Source organism: Hippoglossus stenolepis, chromosome 13 (assembly GCF_022539355.2).
Source record: "Hippoglossus stenolepis isolate QCI-W04-F060 chromosome 13, HSTE1.2, whole genome shotgun sequence".
NCBI lineage: Eukaryota > Metazoa > Chordata > Actinopteri > Pleuronectiformes > Pleuronectidae > Hippoglossus > Hippoglossus stenolepis.
The window spans coordinates 13,198,077-13,217,440 of record NC_061495.1 but is presented as its reverse complement, the minus strand read 5'-3'; the positions used below and the strand labels follow the sequence as shown (position 1 = coordinate 13,217,440).

Sequence of the window (19,364 nt, the reverse complement as noted above, 5' to 3'; positions counted from 1 at the left end):
AAAAACGCAGGGTAGGATCAGAGAAAGAAGAAAATCCATATACTGGCTGTCAGATTTATGCTGATGAACAACACGTTCGGGTGGCCGTATTGTTAAGGTAATGAGGCTCAGCACCCAACTTTAGCAATGATTTGGCTGTAAATGTCTCATGGTGCCCTTCCATCACCGGAGCGGGATAAGATAGGCCCGCGTGCGATGGGGATCTGGCCTTTCACTGGGAGCGGTTTGCCCAATTTCGGGCCCCAACACGCCGAGGCTCTGACCACTCATTACGCTAACGAGAGGGGCTATTTCACCTGCTGTAGAGGCCCCTTGCCTGGTTGGTCCCCCCCCCTCCCCCCCTCCCTCCGTCCTTTCCAGCCAACAGCACTTCCCCACACCCCTGTAGCCCCACAGACAGGAGCCATTCAGACAAGGCAGGTGGCCGTTTACGCACATAATTGCTAACAATTTTAGGCAATGAATAAAAATGATCTACATTACTTGTCAAAGGTTGTGCACACGTCGGTGAGCGAGGATCTATAGAAGATCTCTTTAGATGGCAAAGAATGGCACTTATCAAAGGCTGCACCAAGCTTTTAGATGGGGAGGTGTGCGTGTGTGTGTGTGTGTGTGTGTGTGTGTGTGTGTGTGTGTGTGTGTGTGTGTGTGTGTGTGTGTGTGTGTGTGTGTGTGTGTGTGTGTGTGTGTGTGTGTGTGTGTGTGTGTGTGTGTGTGTGTGTGTGTGTGTGATTGTCTCACAGGCTGTGGCTGGCATTTGCCATGCTCAGCTGTGCACAGACACGTATACACATCTTTATGTCTTGTGTATACACATCTAACTCTATGCATCTATATGCAGAAAGAAACAGCCGTGCTTGCAGTTTATTTGGTATATAGCCACGTGATGATATGAAAATAATTTTCTGCAATTATTTACATTGTGATTACTTCCTTAAGTAATTTGAAATAAGATCTGATTTTCACTGTCACACTCGAGCCCTATGGGATAATATGTTGACTTTAAATTTCATGAGCAAAAATCACTTTTATCCTGTTTGTTGTAGATTTTATAAATACAAATTATTGACATTAAATTGAGAGGGAAACTTATTTCAACATTTAGAATTCTGGTTCTTATTACATATAGATAAATCTGATACAATTCGAAATGACAGTGACACTTTGAGACAGATTAGATAAAACACACATATTGTCCTATATGAGACAGTGAAAATCAAATAAGACTAAAACTAAATGTCTACATTTTATGCCTGGGTTCATCAAGTCTTAAAATAAGTCTGCCATAGAAATGTAGGGTGAGTAGGAAATGCACTGCATGTTTAGATATAGAAAGATATAGAAATAATATAAAATTACAAAATCACTATATGTATTATTACTGAATTATGCAGTATAATGTAATACCTGTAGCATATACGCCAAAAATGAATATTTGAATATGTGTGGTGTGATAAGTGTTTTGAGGGATCCTTTGATTTTTTAAAAACACACTTTTTATGTGCAGCTGAAACAAAATGTTGGGATGAGACAAAACCCATATAGAGATGATTAACATTGTAAACTAAAATGTATAATTTAGGTTATCTGTTGGGAAGTGGGCACAGTTAATTAAAAAGAAAAAAACTAAAGTTTATATTTGGTTTGAGTTTCACTTGCTCTCTGCTGCAGAATGAGCTCACAGTTAAATATATGAAGAAAATATGATCTTCAGATTTTAACAGCCAAATCAGGAATTTGGGAATTATTGTAAAATACTTTATTAATGTTCTGCTATTAGAATTAAAGAGGTGCTTTATATTTCATTGTGAATTTTACACTGATTGTATTTCATGCCGGAGCACACTGTTACATAGATATGCATTGTTTATGAAAATTCAAATCCATTTTGCTGTTGCTGTGTTTACAAGAACAGTGTTTCATCGCCTTTGTCCATATGAATCCTCAAAATCCCTATCCTTACAAAACAATAATAAGAAGCCGGCCCACCAGCGGCGCTTCATGGTGGCAGGCGTATGTGTTTGACCCCTGTGGGACCTATATGCCTTTTATTAACACCTGCCTGTTAGAGGAACGCTGCACGGCGGCTGCGAGCTGATGAGGGAAACCTGGAGCGGGTTCGGCCTGTGTCACCGGCCGTTTGCTGTTTCCATTTCACAGATGATTAATCTCTCTGTGAAGACTTGGGCCGGCGCGGGCGGAGTGTATGCAGCCCTTCCTGCGCTCTCTCCCGCTGGCTGCACTCTGGCTGCCTGACTAAAAGGCCTTTAGAATTCCTGTGGAGAGAGATGTGCAGAGAGTGAATGCAGCTGGCTGGGGGTCAGTGTGTGGAGCTTTTTCTGCCATTGTGTAATTGAGGCTCTGGCAGGATTTTTTCCTCAGTTCTTTCAAAAGGGAGTATGATTGTGAAGTGCTGCAAGGGTTTGGGGAGGGAAAAGGAGGTAGGGGGAGTGTTGCAGGGGGTGGGGGAGTTTTTATATGAAGGGGGAGGTCAAGTTGACAGGAACAAAAAGAATGTGTTCCGCTAATTTCTGTGGGGCTGGATCAACAATAATGGGCTCAATTTCTTTATTACAAATTTTATAACTACCTCCCACCCTTTTTCCCACCCTTTTCCGCTTCCAGATCCTGTCGAGGCCCAGTCTTGACTGTGGTCTCAACCCACAAGTACCTCGGAAATGAATGCAACATACATTGCTGGAAATGCTCAATATTTTCTCCAGAGGAAGCGTTTAATAATTTGTTCGCCACCTCACTAGTACTTATTCAGTATGACTGCGTTCTGCAAAGTGCCTGAGGAAGGCCCAATAATTTACACCTAACTAACCAACTTCCAATTAGTTTCCCCGCTCTTTCCAATTTAGTCTCTCTCTCACTCTATCCTTTTCATTAAACAGTCCCGATGGAATATTGATGTGTTAAACTGAGACACCCCAGAAGGCATTTTGTCATGATTTAAAGGAGGGAAGGGGGTCTCGCGCACGCTATCCCCCGTCAAAGCCAGACCACTCCTGCTTGAATGCGAGCACAGCCATTGTTCATTTTGGCATCAGGATGCCATGCATTTAGGAAATAATTACCCCATACCCTGCTGGGTTTATATTCTTTTTCATCTCCTTTAATGGTTTCTTGTTCATTCTCTTTTAACCCCAAACAGGACGTTATGTGCAAAATCAAGAGCTGGGTAGTGGATGAAAAGAAACATGTCCGCTACTATCCGGATTGGAACGACAAGGAGGTAAGCCTTTCATGTTAAAGTCAAATCTATTAATGTGATTTATCGAGTAAATCATCTTATCCAAACTAAAAAGAAGTGCAACTGCTTCCCCCTCTCTTTTCTTCCTCATGAGCAACATGTCTTTTGTGCCAATCACATGTTTTTATTATGCACAGTCTTGTGTTGTTTGTATTTTGACATTACCTTTGTGCAAGCTAATGACATCTTCCCGTGCTGATCTCAATTTAAAGGCTTTATAGTCGCTCCCCACAGAGGCTAAAACACCAGCCCTTAAGTCTGTGCTGTCCTCAAAGGCTCCTTTGGAAAAGTTTGGACTCTCAGTACATGCCCTGTCTGTCTTGATCGCAGATCGATGTGTTGAACAAATACTTGTTTTTGACATCCAAACCAATGATTTACCTTGTTAACCTCTCTGAGAAAGACTACATCAGGAAAAAGAACAAATGGTAAGTGCTTCAAAGGTGTTCTGGAGGCACCTCACTGCATCCATTAATCATTTCCGCAGAGCTTTTCTTCAACTTACGTACATCGATTTCTACAAACTTTCATTGAATCTGCATTACAGCTCTAGAAAGCATGTGTGCATGCCTCTGCATATATGCATGTGCCGGGGTGTGAGCAGTGTGGGTGTGTCAGTTGATCTACTGACTGTGGTCTCACGCTGACAGAGAGGGTCATATCCTTGCGAGAGGATCCGCCTGGAGGTGGCACATGAGTAAACCCCAACACAACATCCAGCCCCTGCAAACCCCCGAGCAGCCTCCAGACCTTGCAGTTCATTAAGCACATGCAAGCATATGGTCTCAATTTTCCATCAAAACTTCTCATTTCCATACAATATTAAAGAGCAAGGGGCTTAAATGACAAACAAAAATAAACATATGTACTTTCAAAGCCAAACTAATAATTAATATCGTGTGGAGACAGAAAAAAACGCTCCTTAAATATTTTCTGAAATTGTTTTGCACTAAATATTTGTCTTCACGTATCAAGTAGCTCCACTTTGCAGCCATAACATTCCCACAGTTGCTCTTTACTACAAATAAACAGGTATTTGTACTTTTTTCTTTGCAACCTGAACTCACTGAGAATTACCTTTAATGCACTAATAGACACGTCTTCCTTTTGTTTGTGGCACTATGATCCTCGACACTTTTAAAAGTAATGATATCATCTGGCCACAGTGAGCGATGATCTGGAAGGCTGGTGTTAGACGTCCATTACATCTGAAAGGGCTACTTTTCCACACTACCGCCGTTTTGTCAATAACACCAACTTGTGGATTGTTATCACACTTTTCCAATTGCCCTCTAGGCTTGTGGTGTCAGTTCTTCCAAAATTTGTTTTTAGTGGTTTACTTGGCAGCATTGTATTACAAGGAGGAGTTGTTTACCTACGACTGTTTGTTAAAATGTTCCTGACACGAAAGTATGACTGTCAGACAGAGGGGAGGAGGGAGAGAAGTCGTAAATCAAATGATTCATGGTATGTGGAACATCCGTCATCAGTAGGAAGAGAGGGTTTTTTTTTCCCTCCATGTTCAGTGTGTGTGTGTGATTTTTTAACTGTCTGAAATGCAATAAATCTGCGTGCGTTTTTTAAAGCAGGCAAACAGTAGTGCTCAGGTGTCCTGAGGGCTCCCCGATGAACAATGCCGACATCAAAGTGTTGATGTTTGACAAGTGATGAGTCACTTCCCTTGTCCGGAGAGGAGCTCACACCTGTATGGAGATGATTACAGGTAGATCTAGTTGGCCCTAATTGTACAATAAATGCTGCTCTCAGCCCTAATGGCAGCTAGTCTGCAGCAGAGACGCCAGACTGCCATTTGGCTGTCGCCATGCTCCCGTGTTTTTCCACCGCCACAGTTGAGATGATGATACGGTTAAGGTCTATTCAAAGCAAACAGCAAGACAAATTGCAATCTCAGCTTTAATGTGCGTAGGAAAAGATGGCGAATCCCATGAGGCAAATAAGCCAATTTTATCCGTGTCTCTCAGGACACAGCAGTCAGGCCATTTCACAGGTTCACTTTTTTTGTTGTTATATATTTGCTGTGTGTTGTCGAGTGCATGCTGCCAGTCAGACAGTAGGTTGGTGTTGTTTATTCTTGCAACATTCTTTACCAAATATGATTTGTGGGGTTTTCCTCTTTGAAGGTTATTGTGTTTTTTTATTACAGACACTTAATAGCAGGCTGCAGAGACACACGTGGGCAACAACAGTAGTTTTATCAGACTTTCTGAGCCTCCAAAAAACAGTTTATTGTTAACCAAGATCATCCTCTTTGGAGTGTGGGAGCCACATACCAGGTTGCCCTTGTTTAGACAAGAATACACAGTATTAGCTCTAGCAAGCCATCATTAATGGAGGGATCAGACGAGGAGCAAGGCCTCCTTTCATCCCCAGGTTCTCTGCTGGAGACAGTACATCATTTACTGTTGAGAGGAGCACATGGCTCCAATCCTATACAGTGTATGTGTATAAGAATGCGTACATGTGCATGTTTGAAGTCTGTTTCAGAGGCGACTCCATGCTCATTTGGATGCTGGCGTAATTGCGGTGTGGAGATCAAAGGGACTCTGGCCGAGTGATGTTCCAGAGGAGACTTTACCACACAGCCCTCTCCTCTGTGCGGATGGGGCCGCCTGCTGCTCACCGCTCCCCTCTCCCCTCTAGCCATGCACTGCCCCCTGCACATCCCCGCTCGTAAAAAATGATTAAGGCTGCATTTGTCATGTGTTTATTACTGAGAGGCATTGCATGATAGGGAATGGCATCTACAAGAGTCTATCGAGAGGCTTTCTCCTCTTTCCCCGGCGTCAGCGAGCTGCCTGGAAGACTCGGTCACATACACGTAGTTTGTGTGTTAGAGAGGGTCATTAGGACACTGGTGATGATGTGGGGGCTGCAGCCTGCACAGCATTAGTATGTTTTCACTTGTTCAAGAGATTGCTTATTAAGCATGTTGCCCCCATCATCATTATCACTCTTTATTTTGATATCAAATATTTATTTAAGAGAATGAGGAGCCGTCACAATTTGTAAAGGCAAGAAACACAGCTGAGAATCCTCCAGATATGCAGTGATGTTTTTCTTTCTTGTCATTTCTTTTCCTGATATTTTTCTCTTCTTTTGGACAATGTCTATTAAAGTAAATTGGTGCCTCTTAAGTAGATGTGTTGACCTTTAAGGAAACTAGCAAGCGTGACCTGTCTGTGAGTGCCTCTGCGGTGTGCGTTCTCCTGGTGAGTGTAAGAACTGCAGGGTATCTTTGCTTGAAGCTTCTATATATATATATATATATATATATATATATATATATATATGAATGTATTAATATAAGTACAGCTATATTACTTTCATTCAAACTTATTTATTATTTTGTCTCTATAATATATATATATATGAATTAGTTGCCTCTCAGCCTATGTGAGATAAGGTATTTTTGTTTTGGTATAATTCAGGTAAATACACAAGTAAAATAGTCAAATAGTAAAGTTGATTTTCAAGTCAACTTTGTGATGTATTAATACTGTACTGCAAAAAACATTCTTATAAACTCATCATGACTCATTACAGCAGCAGATTGTCAGGAGGAGGTTGACAAGAGATCATGTGAAAGTATAAAAAAAGAATAAGATAAAAAATGAAAAATAAAATACATAGAATATGTCCATGACTATAAAGTTGAAATGACACCTTGTTTATGGACAGCATGTAATAACGACACTTACCTCTGTTGGATGAGTCATTGTCTGATTTCTTCAAACTGAGGAAATTCATTTGTCAAATGGTAAAAGGAGAGGGCTAGAAATATTCTATATTTTGTCCTATTGTCAACAAATCTGTAAAAAGATAAAAATCCCCAATGAATTGATCCGACAATGTTGTTTGTGAACACTGAGCCTGACGTAGTTTATTCTGTTACTCAGTGCCATAGAGCTTCAATATATAACACATTAGTCAGCTATAGATCCACTTACAGACTGGTTCTATAATGCAGTGAACTGTATGAACTAACACTGTATGTTATACTGAGTCAGTCTCATATACATTGTCTTGCTGCCATAAATACTCACTAGCAGAGTAAATCTGTATCAATCTATGCCTGAAAACCAATGAACACAGTTTACTTCAGCTTGAATAACATTTGCTGAAAACTCAGCAGTTGTAGGAAATTATTTGTAATACCTTTTGTTTTTTAAAGAGTAATGTCTCGGGTGGGCGGGAGGTGACATGTTTGTAAAAGGAAATCCAGCCACGGTCACTCAGGGAGGAGAACAGCAGGGAAATGTTTCGTTCTGAGTCTGATACTTCAGTTGGCCTGTAGGAGGAGCTTTGACAATTAAATTAGAGGAAGCCCTGGCATGATTTTTCACTGTGACACTTGTGGACCCTCCTGTCTGCAGAGCTTCAGACCTACTTACACAGAACATGTGGAGAAACAGATCCTTCATCTGCACCGCTTTGGTGTTGACACGTATTTTGTTAAATTCATGTTTTTGTTTTGAAGAACCCCAGTAATAAGTTAAGCATGCCCCGTTGTTGTTGTCTGATCATTTTGACAAACAGCCTTCTTTGAGTCGTACCCATCAGCACTTTGAGACGGAGGGGGAAAACAACTGAGGTGGAGGGGCTGCTGGTGGTGGTGGAGGGGTTTACTATGACTCACTGAAAGCCACTCCATGAAAGCAGTCACTGCAGCCCACTCCAGCTACTCCAAACCATAAGTCCCATAAACACTAAACTGAAACTTTATTGAGTGCAAAACCACTGGCTCCATCTAAGATTTTAGGAACTACCATCGAGGGAGTTCACTTTTCAAAGTGCTGTGGGAAATGTACGATCACTTTTTTGTGTGTGTTTTGTTTTTCGTGCACAGCCTCGTCCACTCTCTCCTTGTGCAGTGTGAAATCCATGAGAAACACTTTCCCATGCTAAGATGTGTACCCATACCGGCCACAGTCGTTCCTAATGGATGCCTTCAGCTATAGTTCTCGATGAGAGAAAACAACAGGAGAGGTTGTGGTGTAAAACTGGAACAGATGGCGCTAATAAAAGTCCTGTCGGTCCAGTTAGCCTGGTTATTGACTGTCCCGAGTCCAGATAATGAAAGGACTTTGTTGACATGTCACACGTCACCCTGTTGTCTTTGTTGTCAAGACGCAGCGCTGCTGGTGTAACTATAATGAGACTAATGACCCTAAATCCAGGGACTTTTTCCATCCCTTGTTTTTTTCTTTATTGACCCTGCGAGAAATCATTTTGCTCCTCAAAAATCCAAGACAGACTCTCACTTCTCCCTCGTTTATCGGGTCCGAGCCCAAGGTTGCTATTTCTGAGTGAGTCTCCTGCAGTCCATAATGTATGTAGACACCTCTGTGGCAGCAGAACATGCTCGCTTTCTTCCGAGGGGCGCCGTGGGAATTGTTTCCCCCCGTAAAGCCTGTAGCCCCGGCATTGCAGACATAAAAAGACATGCGAGTTTCAAGTCCTTCTAATGACACATTTTGATTGTCGAGCTGTGCTTTTTATTATCTTTGCGATAAGGTTAAGACCGAACACACATGCATGCCACAGTGAGTAGCCTGCAGCCTTGGCAGCTCTAATGAGACAAATAAATGAATTTAGTGTTGCCACATACAGCTCCTGAATGCTTATTATCAGGATTATTGTTGAACTGTTGTGAATGGGGGGAGGACGGGAAAAAGGCGATGGAGGGGGGCATGATTGGCTGATGTTACATATGTCCTTGATTACCTTCCTTCTACTTTTATTCTAATAAGTGGCATTCTTTGTACTCCCTGGGACAGCTAGACAGTCTGACACACGATGAGAATAAATATTGCATGTGGTAGACATTAAGCTGTCATCCTGGAAAAAAAAGAAGAGACGGAGAAATCCGTGTGGCATTCTCCGGCGCTACACTTTGCCTGCTCTTGTCACAATTGTCACATCTTGATGACTCCCCCCACTCTACCCCAGCCCCCTTATTTTCTCTCGCCCAGTCAACTGCTGTAAATGACAGTGGATACCCCATATAGAGAATTATTTTGGGTGATGTAGAATGTACTTGTCTGGGTTACTGTTTGAATTTCTGATGTTTGCCTCTTTTTTTCCCCCCACCACCACCCTCACTTAAACAAAGTCATGGCTATGATAATGTGCTCTCGTAAAAACACACACCAAAAATGGAATGGTGTGTTTGTTAGGGTTTTATCCATCATGTGCAAACGTTTAAAGACGCAATATTCGTCTTTTAAAAAGAAAAAAAAAAACAAGCTTGTTACCAGCACATCCTCGAGGTTTATCTGAGGTGTGATGTGAGATGATGCTCTTAATTAAAGCTGCTCCCATTGTGCCTGCACCGTGTTTCCTTCAGCTGCTGATTGCTTTGAAGGCTGAAAGAAGTTGACAATATTGGCGATTTTGTGTGCGTCTGTTTGTGTGTGCGTCAGATCTCCTCTTTCTTCTCTCAGACACCGATGCGTAATGCCATTCCACACGGCCACGGCCGCAGGGAGCAGAGAACGTCTGCACTCTTGTCGCTCAGGAGCTCACCACTGGGAGGATGAAAAGCTTCCCACAGAGCCCCTGACTTCCCAGCCTCAAAAGACACCATGAGCTCATACCTCTCATTTCTGTCTCCCTTCACGGAGGAAGGAAAGAGGAGGGGGTTAGTGTGCGCTCTGCGTGCCACAGCATCCTCACCCCCCAAGCATGCTCGTCCCTGCAACCTGGCACCAGCAACACAGAGGGGACCCACGGGTTTATTACTCGATGAGTCTGTGCCAGGCATGCAAGGCGGCAGCGGCCACGATTCGTGATTCGGGTTCAGGTGTCGGCTCCCTGACCTGTTGGTTTTTCAGGGGATGTAGGTAGAGGATTATTCTTCGGCGTTCAATTGCATCTGAAAGGAACACAAACTGGAGGTGATGGCACCACCTTTCACAGGCTTAACCGGGCTAAGCACTCATAATAAAGGCCAACCTGTATGAATGTGTGTCAGACGCAGGCCCAGGTCATTGTCTCAGGTAGCTGCCCCTGTACTTCGGAAGCTCCCATTGTTTTCCCCCTCCTGAGCCATTTAAGCAGATCAAAGCACTGACAAAGCCCAGGGAAGCCTCAGGCATGTGAAACACAGGAATTACCCCCGGATTCCCACACAAAAAAGACAGATAGACTATAGCTCCGGAGGGTGGGCCCCTGTGGGACACCTCCATTCAGAGCCAATCTGTTGTGGAAGCTGCAGTGGTTTTTGTTTTTTTAATTTTGTCTTTTCACAATACGTTTTGCTTTAAATTGGAGGCATTGTAAATACAGCAGGCGTCAAATCTTAAGATTAGAAAAATTAAGATGACAGCTGTTAATTCATGTGATATAAACACACATGCAAAAATATTATGCTGAATAATAAAATAATAATTTTATACATGCAAAAGTTTGATTTCCCTTGCTTTGTATTGAGAGCAGCAGGCGAAAGCACAAACACAGCTCGCTCCTTGAGACTTGTTTGAGCCTTCAAGCCGGTGAATGATTAGCAGAAATAATGTCCCTGTCACCCTTAATCACATTAAAACGTGGTTAACATTTAATTTTCCCCACTTGATATGCAAAAATTTCCAGTTGATTTGCAGCAAAGGCCATTGGAATTCCATTATAAAAAGAATAAAAATTTCAGGCATCATTTGTTCAGAGAGGGATATCAAGAGCAGAAAGTGCTGAATCTTTCTATTAACCGAGCAGTGAGAGATGTGCACTTAATGCTGGGACATAATGGGAGACTGACAAGACGCGGACACATGCAAGCACGCACGCACGTTCACGCACGCACGCACGCACAGACACACACACGCACACATACATACACACACACAGTCACTTTTCTGTGCAGCTTAGACTTTCAAAACATTTTCATGTCTTCACTATAGAATTTCTCAAATGCCTGTAGATTGATATCTGTTTTCTCTTGAAACATGTTGCTAATAAGCAGAAGAGAAGAGAAACAGTAAATGTGCACAGTTGTAAACAGGCCTTGATCAAATTTTCTCTGAAATACAGATTCACATGAACGCTGTAGAATTGCATGAATGACAGAAAGATACGAACAAGATAGAAACATCAGCGGCGTGTTTTACATAAACATTTTCCCCAATTTACAACAAAGTCCACACAAATAATTGGTGAGGACATAAATGCAAGTTGCAGCGCGGCGGCCCTGAAGTTGACAGGACTGGTTTTGGGAGTCATGTTGACGGAGCATCACAGCTCTTAATTGACAGTGCTTTGTTTCTGGAGTTGGGAGAAGGGGGAGTTTCATGTTCCTGGTGCAAGGTGTTTGTCTGGTCCCGTGTCACTCAGTGCGAGGACCCGGAGAACCCCCCCATGCTCATTTGCAGCTCACGTTCTCCGTCTCGGCTCCACATTATTAAAATCATCCCTCAGCCTTCCACCAAGAGCCTCTTTGTTACTTGGCTAGCTTGGCTCGGCTCTGTCAAGTCTTCACCAATTACAGTCTCAGGTACAATGGTCTATTCAAAGGATCACAGCCCTTGACTGGTGTGGAGAGAGTGATTTGTGAATCATTATTCAGCCGCCTGTAGAGAACGCAATACCTGAGGAATGCAAATAACGTGCCACCAAATAGACAGCTGTGCTGCTAAAAGTGACAAACTACAGCTGTTATTATCTCAGATTGGATTTTTTCCCCTCTCGGAGCGCCTGCCATCTCCTGTGTTTTCGGGGTTTTGGATTCGACTAAATGTGTTTTATTTTCCTGTCCTTTGTTGGTGAGACATCGGCTGCCACCTTATCTCAGCGGCAGTCGCACACAAGCTCTGTGTCTACAGTGTAGTGTGAGCAGAGAGGGAAATATTAGGTTACGGCTCTTAATAGATGTGCATCTGAACAGACAGACCAACTGGCATATGAGGCTTTTGAAATTTACCCTGTGGCTTGTTGGGAAAAACAACCAATCAAAGCAAAACTGTGATCTTCCTGCAGCCGGTCCTCTGTCATATATTGTATATTGATAATCATTAGGTAGCTGCAGTGATATGGTGCTGTAGATGATAAAGCGGTGACATTGTTATTGGAATAGATGTGGTACAGAGGTGGTCGGGTCCCTCCCAGTCTTTGATTGTTATGGGCTTTAAACAGGAAACTAGGATTACAGATAATGACGGGGACCCCTTTCGAATCAATCCAGCCCAGGAGCTCTGTCAGGGCCGGCGTGTGAAAATGGATTTGTGTGAAGCTGTTCTTTAAAACCTGTCCAATCCCAGCCCGAGAGCTTGTGGGGCTAATCTCATAATTGCCCTAACCCCCTTTATATTGTTCTGACTGCAAGTTACCATTAAGTGTAAGGATATCTTTGTCCTGCAATGTCAGGTGTCCTGCTGGACTGCAAGACAACAGAAAACAGAAAAACACAGGCAGTTGAGAGAAGGACGTTTATAAGTAATAAGGGTTAGCTTCCTCCTGGCGGCTTTATGGTTAATGTTCAGTAAGACTCTCATTAGGTGAACAACTTTCTTTTTTCTTTTATAGAAAAATTTGGCAAGATAGCAAGATTTCTGTTAATGCTGTAAACTGTGGTGGGAAGCAACTAAGTACTTAAATACAATTCAGATGCACTTTTACTGAAATACTTCAATTCAGCGCTACGTTATATCCCTACGTAATATTCCAGATGGAAGATTTGTATTTTTTATATCATTCTCTCACAGCTTACAGTGGACATTTACTTTCCAGGCAGTTAAAACCCAAAAATATATTCCAAAAAACAAAGTATTGTCTTCCAGTTAATTGATTTTATTCAATAATTCAGTCTTCAGGAGGCGGAGTTGTAGTCCTACACACGTTCCTGTGCTCCCTTTAGATCAGTCACACATCCAAAACCCCTAGAGACTGTGTCTGCCCTCCGTCCAATTCAATTCATTAAATCAAAAATAAACAGAGGAGGAACTCCACATAAAATACTAATAGAAATTAATACAACAAAACAAGAGAATCAAATGTGGAATCTTTTTTTGTTATTGTTAAACTGTGTATGAGGCAAATTGTGATTTGTGAATATGGGATACAGAAATTAAATTTGATTGATTGACTGATTATATACAATCTACAGATGCACCATAAGAATATTACTAGTAATTAAGTCATTGTTAATCTTTTCCATAATTCTTGTGCAGCACCTTGTCTTGTTGTTTCTTTATTTTTAAGATACAGGCAATATCTAGAACAGTCGTTGAACGAGGTTATTTAATCTAAAACTGAAATGGCTTTAAGTAATACGATTTTTGCAATATATATATAATCATCTTGCACAGTGAGCACTTTAATTTTTAATACTTAGGGGAAAAAATGTCATATTGCAAATTTTCCATCTACAAGTCATGGAGGGCACATTTAATTTGTGAATCTGCCTTTTTGCAAACAGTCAAATCAAACGTATAGCTGGAAACTTCTGTGGAAACAAGAGTCAAACTCGGATGGAAAAGCCTCCTCTGGAGTGCAGTCTCCTGCAAACACTCATATGTTCAGCTGCTCTCATGAATATGCATGCCACGGGCAGATAACGAATACTTTCGTGTTAATCAAGTCTTTCAACTAGTTCTTGTGGCCGCTGTTTTTCTTTTTTTTTAAACCCAGGTTGGTGAAAATCAAGGAGTGGGTGGACAGTCATGACCCCGGGGCCTTGGTCATCCCCTTCAGCGGCGGCCTGGAGAGCCAGCTCCAGGACGCCGGTGACGAGGACAGGCAGAAGTACTGCACAGAGCACAAGACGCAGAGGTTAATTAGCATTCAGTCTCCCCACACTTATTATCAGCTGTGTCCTCCATGCACTCCTTTAATTGCATGTGCTGATAGAATAATAAATGGCAGAGTAATTACCATCATAAAGAAAAGGATCCCTCTTCTTACCGAACAACTCAGTCAAAGGGTTTTCCTCTAAATTAAGTTTTTAACTGTCATCTGTCATCTGTAGGTATAATTATAACTTGGGCATTTTGGGTTTATTGTTCCTGTGTGAAAACCTCTATGGAGAGAAAAATTGTGACAGCAGAATTTTTTTCCTCTCTCGGCGCAGGACAAGGCATCGGGTTGAATTCTTAAAAATGCTAAATGAGTCTACGAGCCTTGTAATTAATCAAAGAAACCATTGGAGAGTTGAATGTCTCACATGAAGCGAAGTGACCCATCTTATTCACTTAATGAGCTTATATTGGAATGAATGGGGCCTCGCTGCCGAAGTGAACTTTGTCTTGGCGTCAGTGGCAATAAAGAATACTTAAACAGTTCGTACCCCTTGATTCAAGCTGGATTTTCTGTCTCCACCAGCGCCTTGTGCAAGATCATCAAGGCAGGCTACGCAGCCCTGCAGCTGGAGTGCTTCTTCACTGCCGGACCAGATGAGGTCCGTGCGTGGACCGTTCGGGTAAGAGCCAGCTGGCTGCTGCGAACATACATGGCAGTGCGGGGGAGTGCACCACATGCACACACACACACACACACACACACACACACACAAAGGAATACACACTGTGTCCCACGTTCCACCCTGCTGGCACCCTCACTGATATCACACACTTTCAACTTTGTCATGGTTGTGCTTTAGCTAGTCATTACAGGCCAAGGATAACTTCAATTACTGGTGAGCTGCTGAACAGTGAAAGTGGGGGCTACATTGATTGAGGAGGGCAACAATTGATTTTGCCCATTACGTCCATGAGAATGTTTCCATCCTGTGCAGATCTGCCTGCCCTCCTCCTGCCGCTGGAGATAAGGAGCCTGTGCATTGTGCCTGCCTAATCTGTGTGACGGAGGCTGTCTGTGCCAAAATTGATGTCGCTTTTCATTCGACTGTTTGTGGGCCTTGCTGGGGGCTCCTCCTCCCTGTGTGTCTCAGTTTACTGAGCGCGGCCCGCCAAGACCTTTGTGCGGCGGGATCGCAGGACTTACATCAATACAGATGTTGGCTTTGCATGCTCTCATTGTGTTGTTGTTGTTGTTGTTTTCTTGAGCAAACAGAAGATAGATATAATCAGGTATTTGACCAGTCGGGAGTTTTATGCTATAAACCAGTGTAGGTGGTTTAATACTGCACATTTGACTTTTTGAAAAACTTTTTGAAAAAATGAAACATTTGCATTGTATCGTGTATATCATATATATTCATTCGATAGTTCAATTACTTTTAAAATGCATGGTGCACAATTAAAAAAAACAGCTAATTTCAAAGAACTTTTCCAAATCGTCTTATAAAATATGCTTAATATCTTATTTTGATAAGGAAAAAAGAAGACTGAGAACTTTATCTCAAATACTTGGTAAAATTCTCTAAAATCCAAATGACTTCTTTACTCAGAGGACATATGCACAGTTAGCAGTTTATTAGGTACACCTAGCTAAAACCAATGCAATCTGATGTCCTGCAATATAGCCTCTTTCATGAAGGTTATAATGTTCAGTTGGTGTTGAAACTTTTCAGAGAGGTGTTTATTCAGATGCATGGCCATTTCGGAGGATGCAGTTAAATGTGCTGTTAAATTGTATAGTGATTTGTACCAACGAATATCTTTCATTTTGTCCAACCCGTCCCTGTCATTAAGGGTATAGACGTAATAACACTAACAGAAAAACTGAAATAAGGTGTTTTTTCAACAGTGATCTTTTTTATGTTATTTTCATCCAAAGTGAGAAACAAACATCCGCTTTTAAAATAGTGAATTTGCATTTTCTCAATATGCTAAATCTTGATACGCAAAATCAATGTGAAAAACTGAGAATGTGTATGATGTGTGACCAGAATTAATACTACTAATATCTCAATCTACATTCAATAGCTAGTAATAAATGCTCCATAAAAATGATCTGAAACTATATTTCACATTATTCCACAGAGTACAGAATTAATGAACCATTTGTACGATAATATGGTTCTTAACTCACAGAAACGCTGAAATGAATTCACAACATCGACTGATATATTATTATGCAATACGTACAAACACACCATAACCACACTGGGTTGCAGGATGTGTTGCTTCTATAAGATAGTTGGCAAAGAAGAAATAAGTGGAGAATAGTGTGCAACTAACCCCCTGGTCAGATATGAACACAAGACATTTCAGTTATACAGTATGAGCCTCAGACCTCCTACCAACAGGAAGCCCCACGCTGCTGCTTCAGACAAGAATTCTCATTTTGATCAGAAATGCAGTGTGGCAAACTGCAACAATTGTCTTGATTCTTTTGCCACTGACTGCATCATACAACAAGAATAACAAACCACTAAATAAGGGTAAGTTGTAGACAGTACAGCCGTTTTCAGACATGACCTCTGGGTAAAATCCAGAGAATTGGCTTTGCCTTTTTGCCTTTCACACATGCACAACACAGCTGGGGATCCCCCGCTGCGTTCACACATCGGATTCTCCTGACTTCCTCTGGACGTTATTCTAGGAGGCCAGATGGAGAAAGTCCACAGAAACTGCGAAGCCTCTCACTCGGACATTCGCGTTCACACATGCACGTCCTCTGGAGACAATTCGGAGGATCTGCGGAGTTCAGTGCAAGTCTGAAAGCAGCTTGTTAAAGTTAAGGCACAGACTTTTTCTTTTATGGCCTTGTGACTGTGTTCGGGCCAGAGGGGAAGGTGAGCTCACTCCCTCTTATTTACTCAGGACACGTTACGTTTAAGCCGAATGACATCACCAGGTTGAAACTCGTCTCGGCGTGACTGATGTCCTCGCTATTTACCCCCAAAAAAGTCTCGAAAACACTTCAAAGACGTCCTCAATAACCCGCCTGTCCCCCCTCGACATAACTGATTACAGGCAGCCTTGATTGTGTGTGAGGGGCATTTAGTCAGGTAAGCATCAGTGAGTAACTATATTAAGCCAATACATCTTGCATTGTAAAAACTACACTCAGTAATGTCGTGTTCCCCAGTCCTTTAACATGGTTTATTAGGCAGCCTCGAGGTGACCATTATCTATCAACCTGCTCTGCATAGCTCTTAACTAGGACAATGTGGAGCTCCTGCAATGCGCCCGTATGAAAAAAAAATGCCTCCCTTAATCTATTTTTCTCCAGATAGACAAACCTTGATGCTGATTAATGGTAGTTAAACTCACAAGCACTCCGTCACTGAGATTGCAAAGAGATGGTAATGTATTAGAGTCATTAAATACGCATCATTCTTTTGGCATGAAATATGTTGACCCCAACCTGATTATATACATAATTAAAACTGCTCAACAGTTCCTGAGCACGGAGCTGCGGCGTGGGGAGGGAGCGAGCAGGTCGACGGGCAGGAGTCAGGAGGAGACGCAGCAGCCACGTCACTTATTTGGGCCATTTGTCATTTGGTTTTTAGTGCATATAAATTGCACATTTTATCTGTCAAAAGAGGATTCAGAGTGCAGCCAATTTATAAATCCAGTGAATTGTTATTTTGTGCTCTTAAAATTGCATGTTTGGAAGATACGACCCTTATTGTGTATTTCAAGTCAATTTAGAAAATATGCTCAAGCACTATAGCCCCGCATCTTCAACAGTGAAATATAGTTAAGTGTTTGGATTTTACCAAACTCCGGAGTGTCACAGCAGTGAGGCCTGATGCAGTCAGCTCTGTGCCACCCTGGCCTCTCACTGCAACACCAGGTCTTCTTGCTGTCATGACCAGAGAGCCGAGCAGTGACCCACAATGAGGCAAGATTGCTTGGACAGAAATCAATACTGCCACGGAATGAGAATCAGAAGGCATTGATAGCAGTGCTGGGTCCTTATCGGCGTCCAGGCCGCCCTTAGCAGGGCACGGCCGAGTGGAAAGCTATCCAGAAATCATGACTGAGGCAAGAATACCCCCGACTGAAAACACCCCGGAGTGATGCTCACGACGCTATCGCCCTATCAAACACTGTGTCGCTCGCATGCTGTAATCCATCTTCTCCAAAACAATTCATTTGTCCTCTCTTTTCCTTCCCCGTGACAGAAAGGAACTAAGGCTCCACAGGCTGCGGGGAAGATCCACACGGACTTTGAGAGGGGCTTCATTATGGCGGAAGTAATGAAATTCCAGGATTTTAAAGAGGAAGGCAGCGAGAACTCTGTCAAGGTGAGCAGTCAGGGTGCCAGAGGAGATGAGGGGAAGTCTCCTGTGATCAGTGGAGCTGACAGTCACCGCACTGCTCCGACTGCAAACTGCTCCTCACCTTTACTCGGGGGAAGAAATTACTGCAGCACACTCCAGCACGGCTCCTGACAAGCCAGCTGATTCTGGCTCTAAACACTGCCATTCTGCTCCAGCTGTGCATATCTTTATCACAATGTGTCTTAACTGGCTGATGGTGCCTCTTTCTCGTGGCTCGGCTCAGTAGCACAGAGGCAGCACTTCTTCACCCTCACCAGGCATTTAGCAGATCTATAGAGCGCGCTGTTAGCTTACTGCTCTCTCTGTTGCCAAATCCCCCAAGCCACTGCCGGCATGTGACAGTGATATAAAGCGGCAAGTTAAATAAAGTGTGAAATTCCTCATATTAGGACTGTTTCATGGCTGCGTGGCACATAAATGTGACTTGCATATCTTATTTTTTTTATGATAGCCAGTGTTTGTTTTGACCTTTTAACTGGGATGTGGGTTGTTCATGTGCACACTGCTGTCAAATGTAATAACTGATTTCATGGTGAATTTGTGCAGACAATAACTGGGCGTCTGCTGCAGCAGGTACTTTGCCAGTGATTCAAAAATGATTTTCTCTACAAGTGTTGCTTCAGCTTTAGCATCAATTTGGTGTCATATCAATAAACTGTAGTAATTGGTGATACAGAATTATTAATCAACACAACAGAATGCCTTTCATATTAGACAACATTAAACATTTTTTTTAAATAATTTAAATGTATTTTCTGTATAGACACATTTTTAAATGTAATTCTCATGGCCCTTAGTAAAGCGCCTACCTCCGCCAAGACCCAACGGCCGTCTTATGAAACCACATTTAAATTGTGTTTGATCAGCATCATATGACACACACTCATAAATATCAGACCACTAAACATGCCAGATTTGTTTTCATCATGGTCTGTGAATTTTTCTCAGAGAGATCAATGAAAA

The 19,364-nt window shown here is 42.3% G+C and overlaps 1 protein-coding gene across 1 annotated transcript in view; it reads left to right on the top strand.

The window, feature by feature from the left end:
• Positions 1–19,364, top strand: part of LOC118120370 (obg-like ATPase 1) — a 41,264-nt gene that overhangs the window by 19,480 nt on the left and 2,420 nt on the right. Inside the window, exons 6-10 of the mRNA XM_035175215.2 lie at positions 3,158–3,238; positions 3,587–3,684; positions 13,895–14,035; positions 14,585–14,681; positions 18,243–18,365. Coding sequence (XP_035031106.1) covers positions 3,158–3,238; positions 3,587–3,684; positions 13,895–14,035; positions 14,585–14,681; positions 18,243–18,365 — 540 coding nt within the window. The remainder of the gene's footprint in view (positions 1–3,157; positions 3,239–3,586; positions 3,685–13,894; positions 14,036–14,584; positions 14,682–18,242; positions 18,366–19,364) is intronic.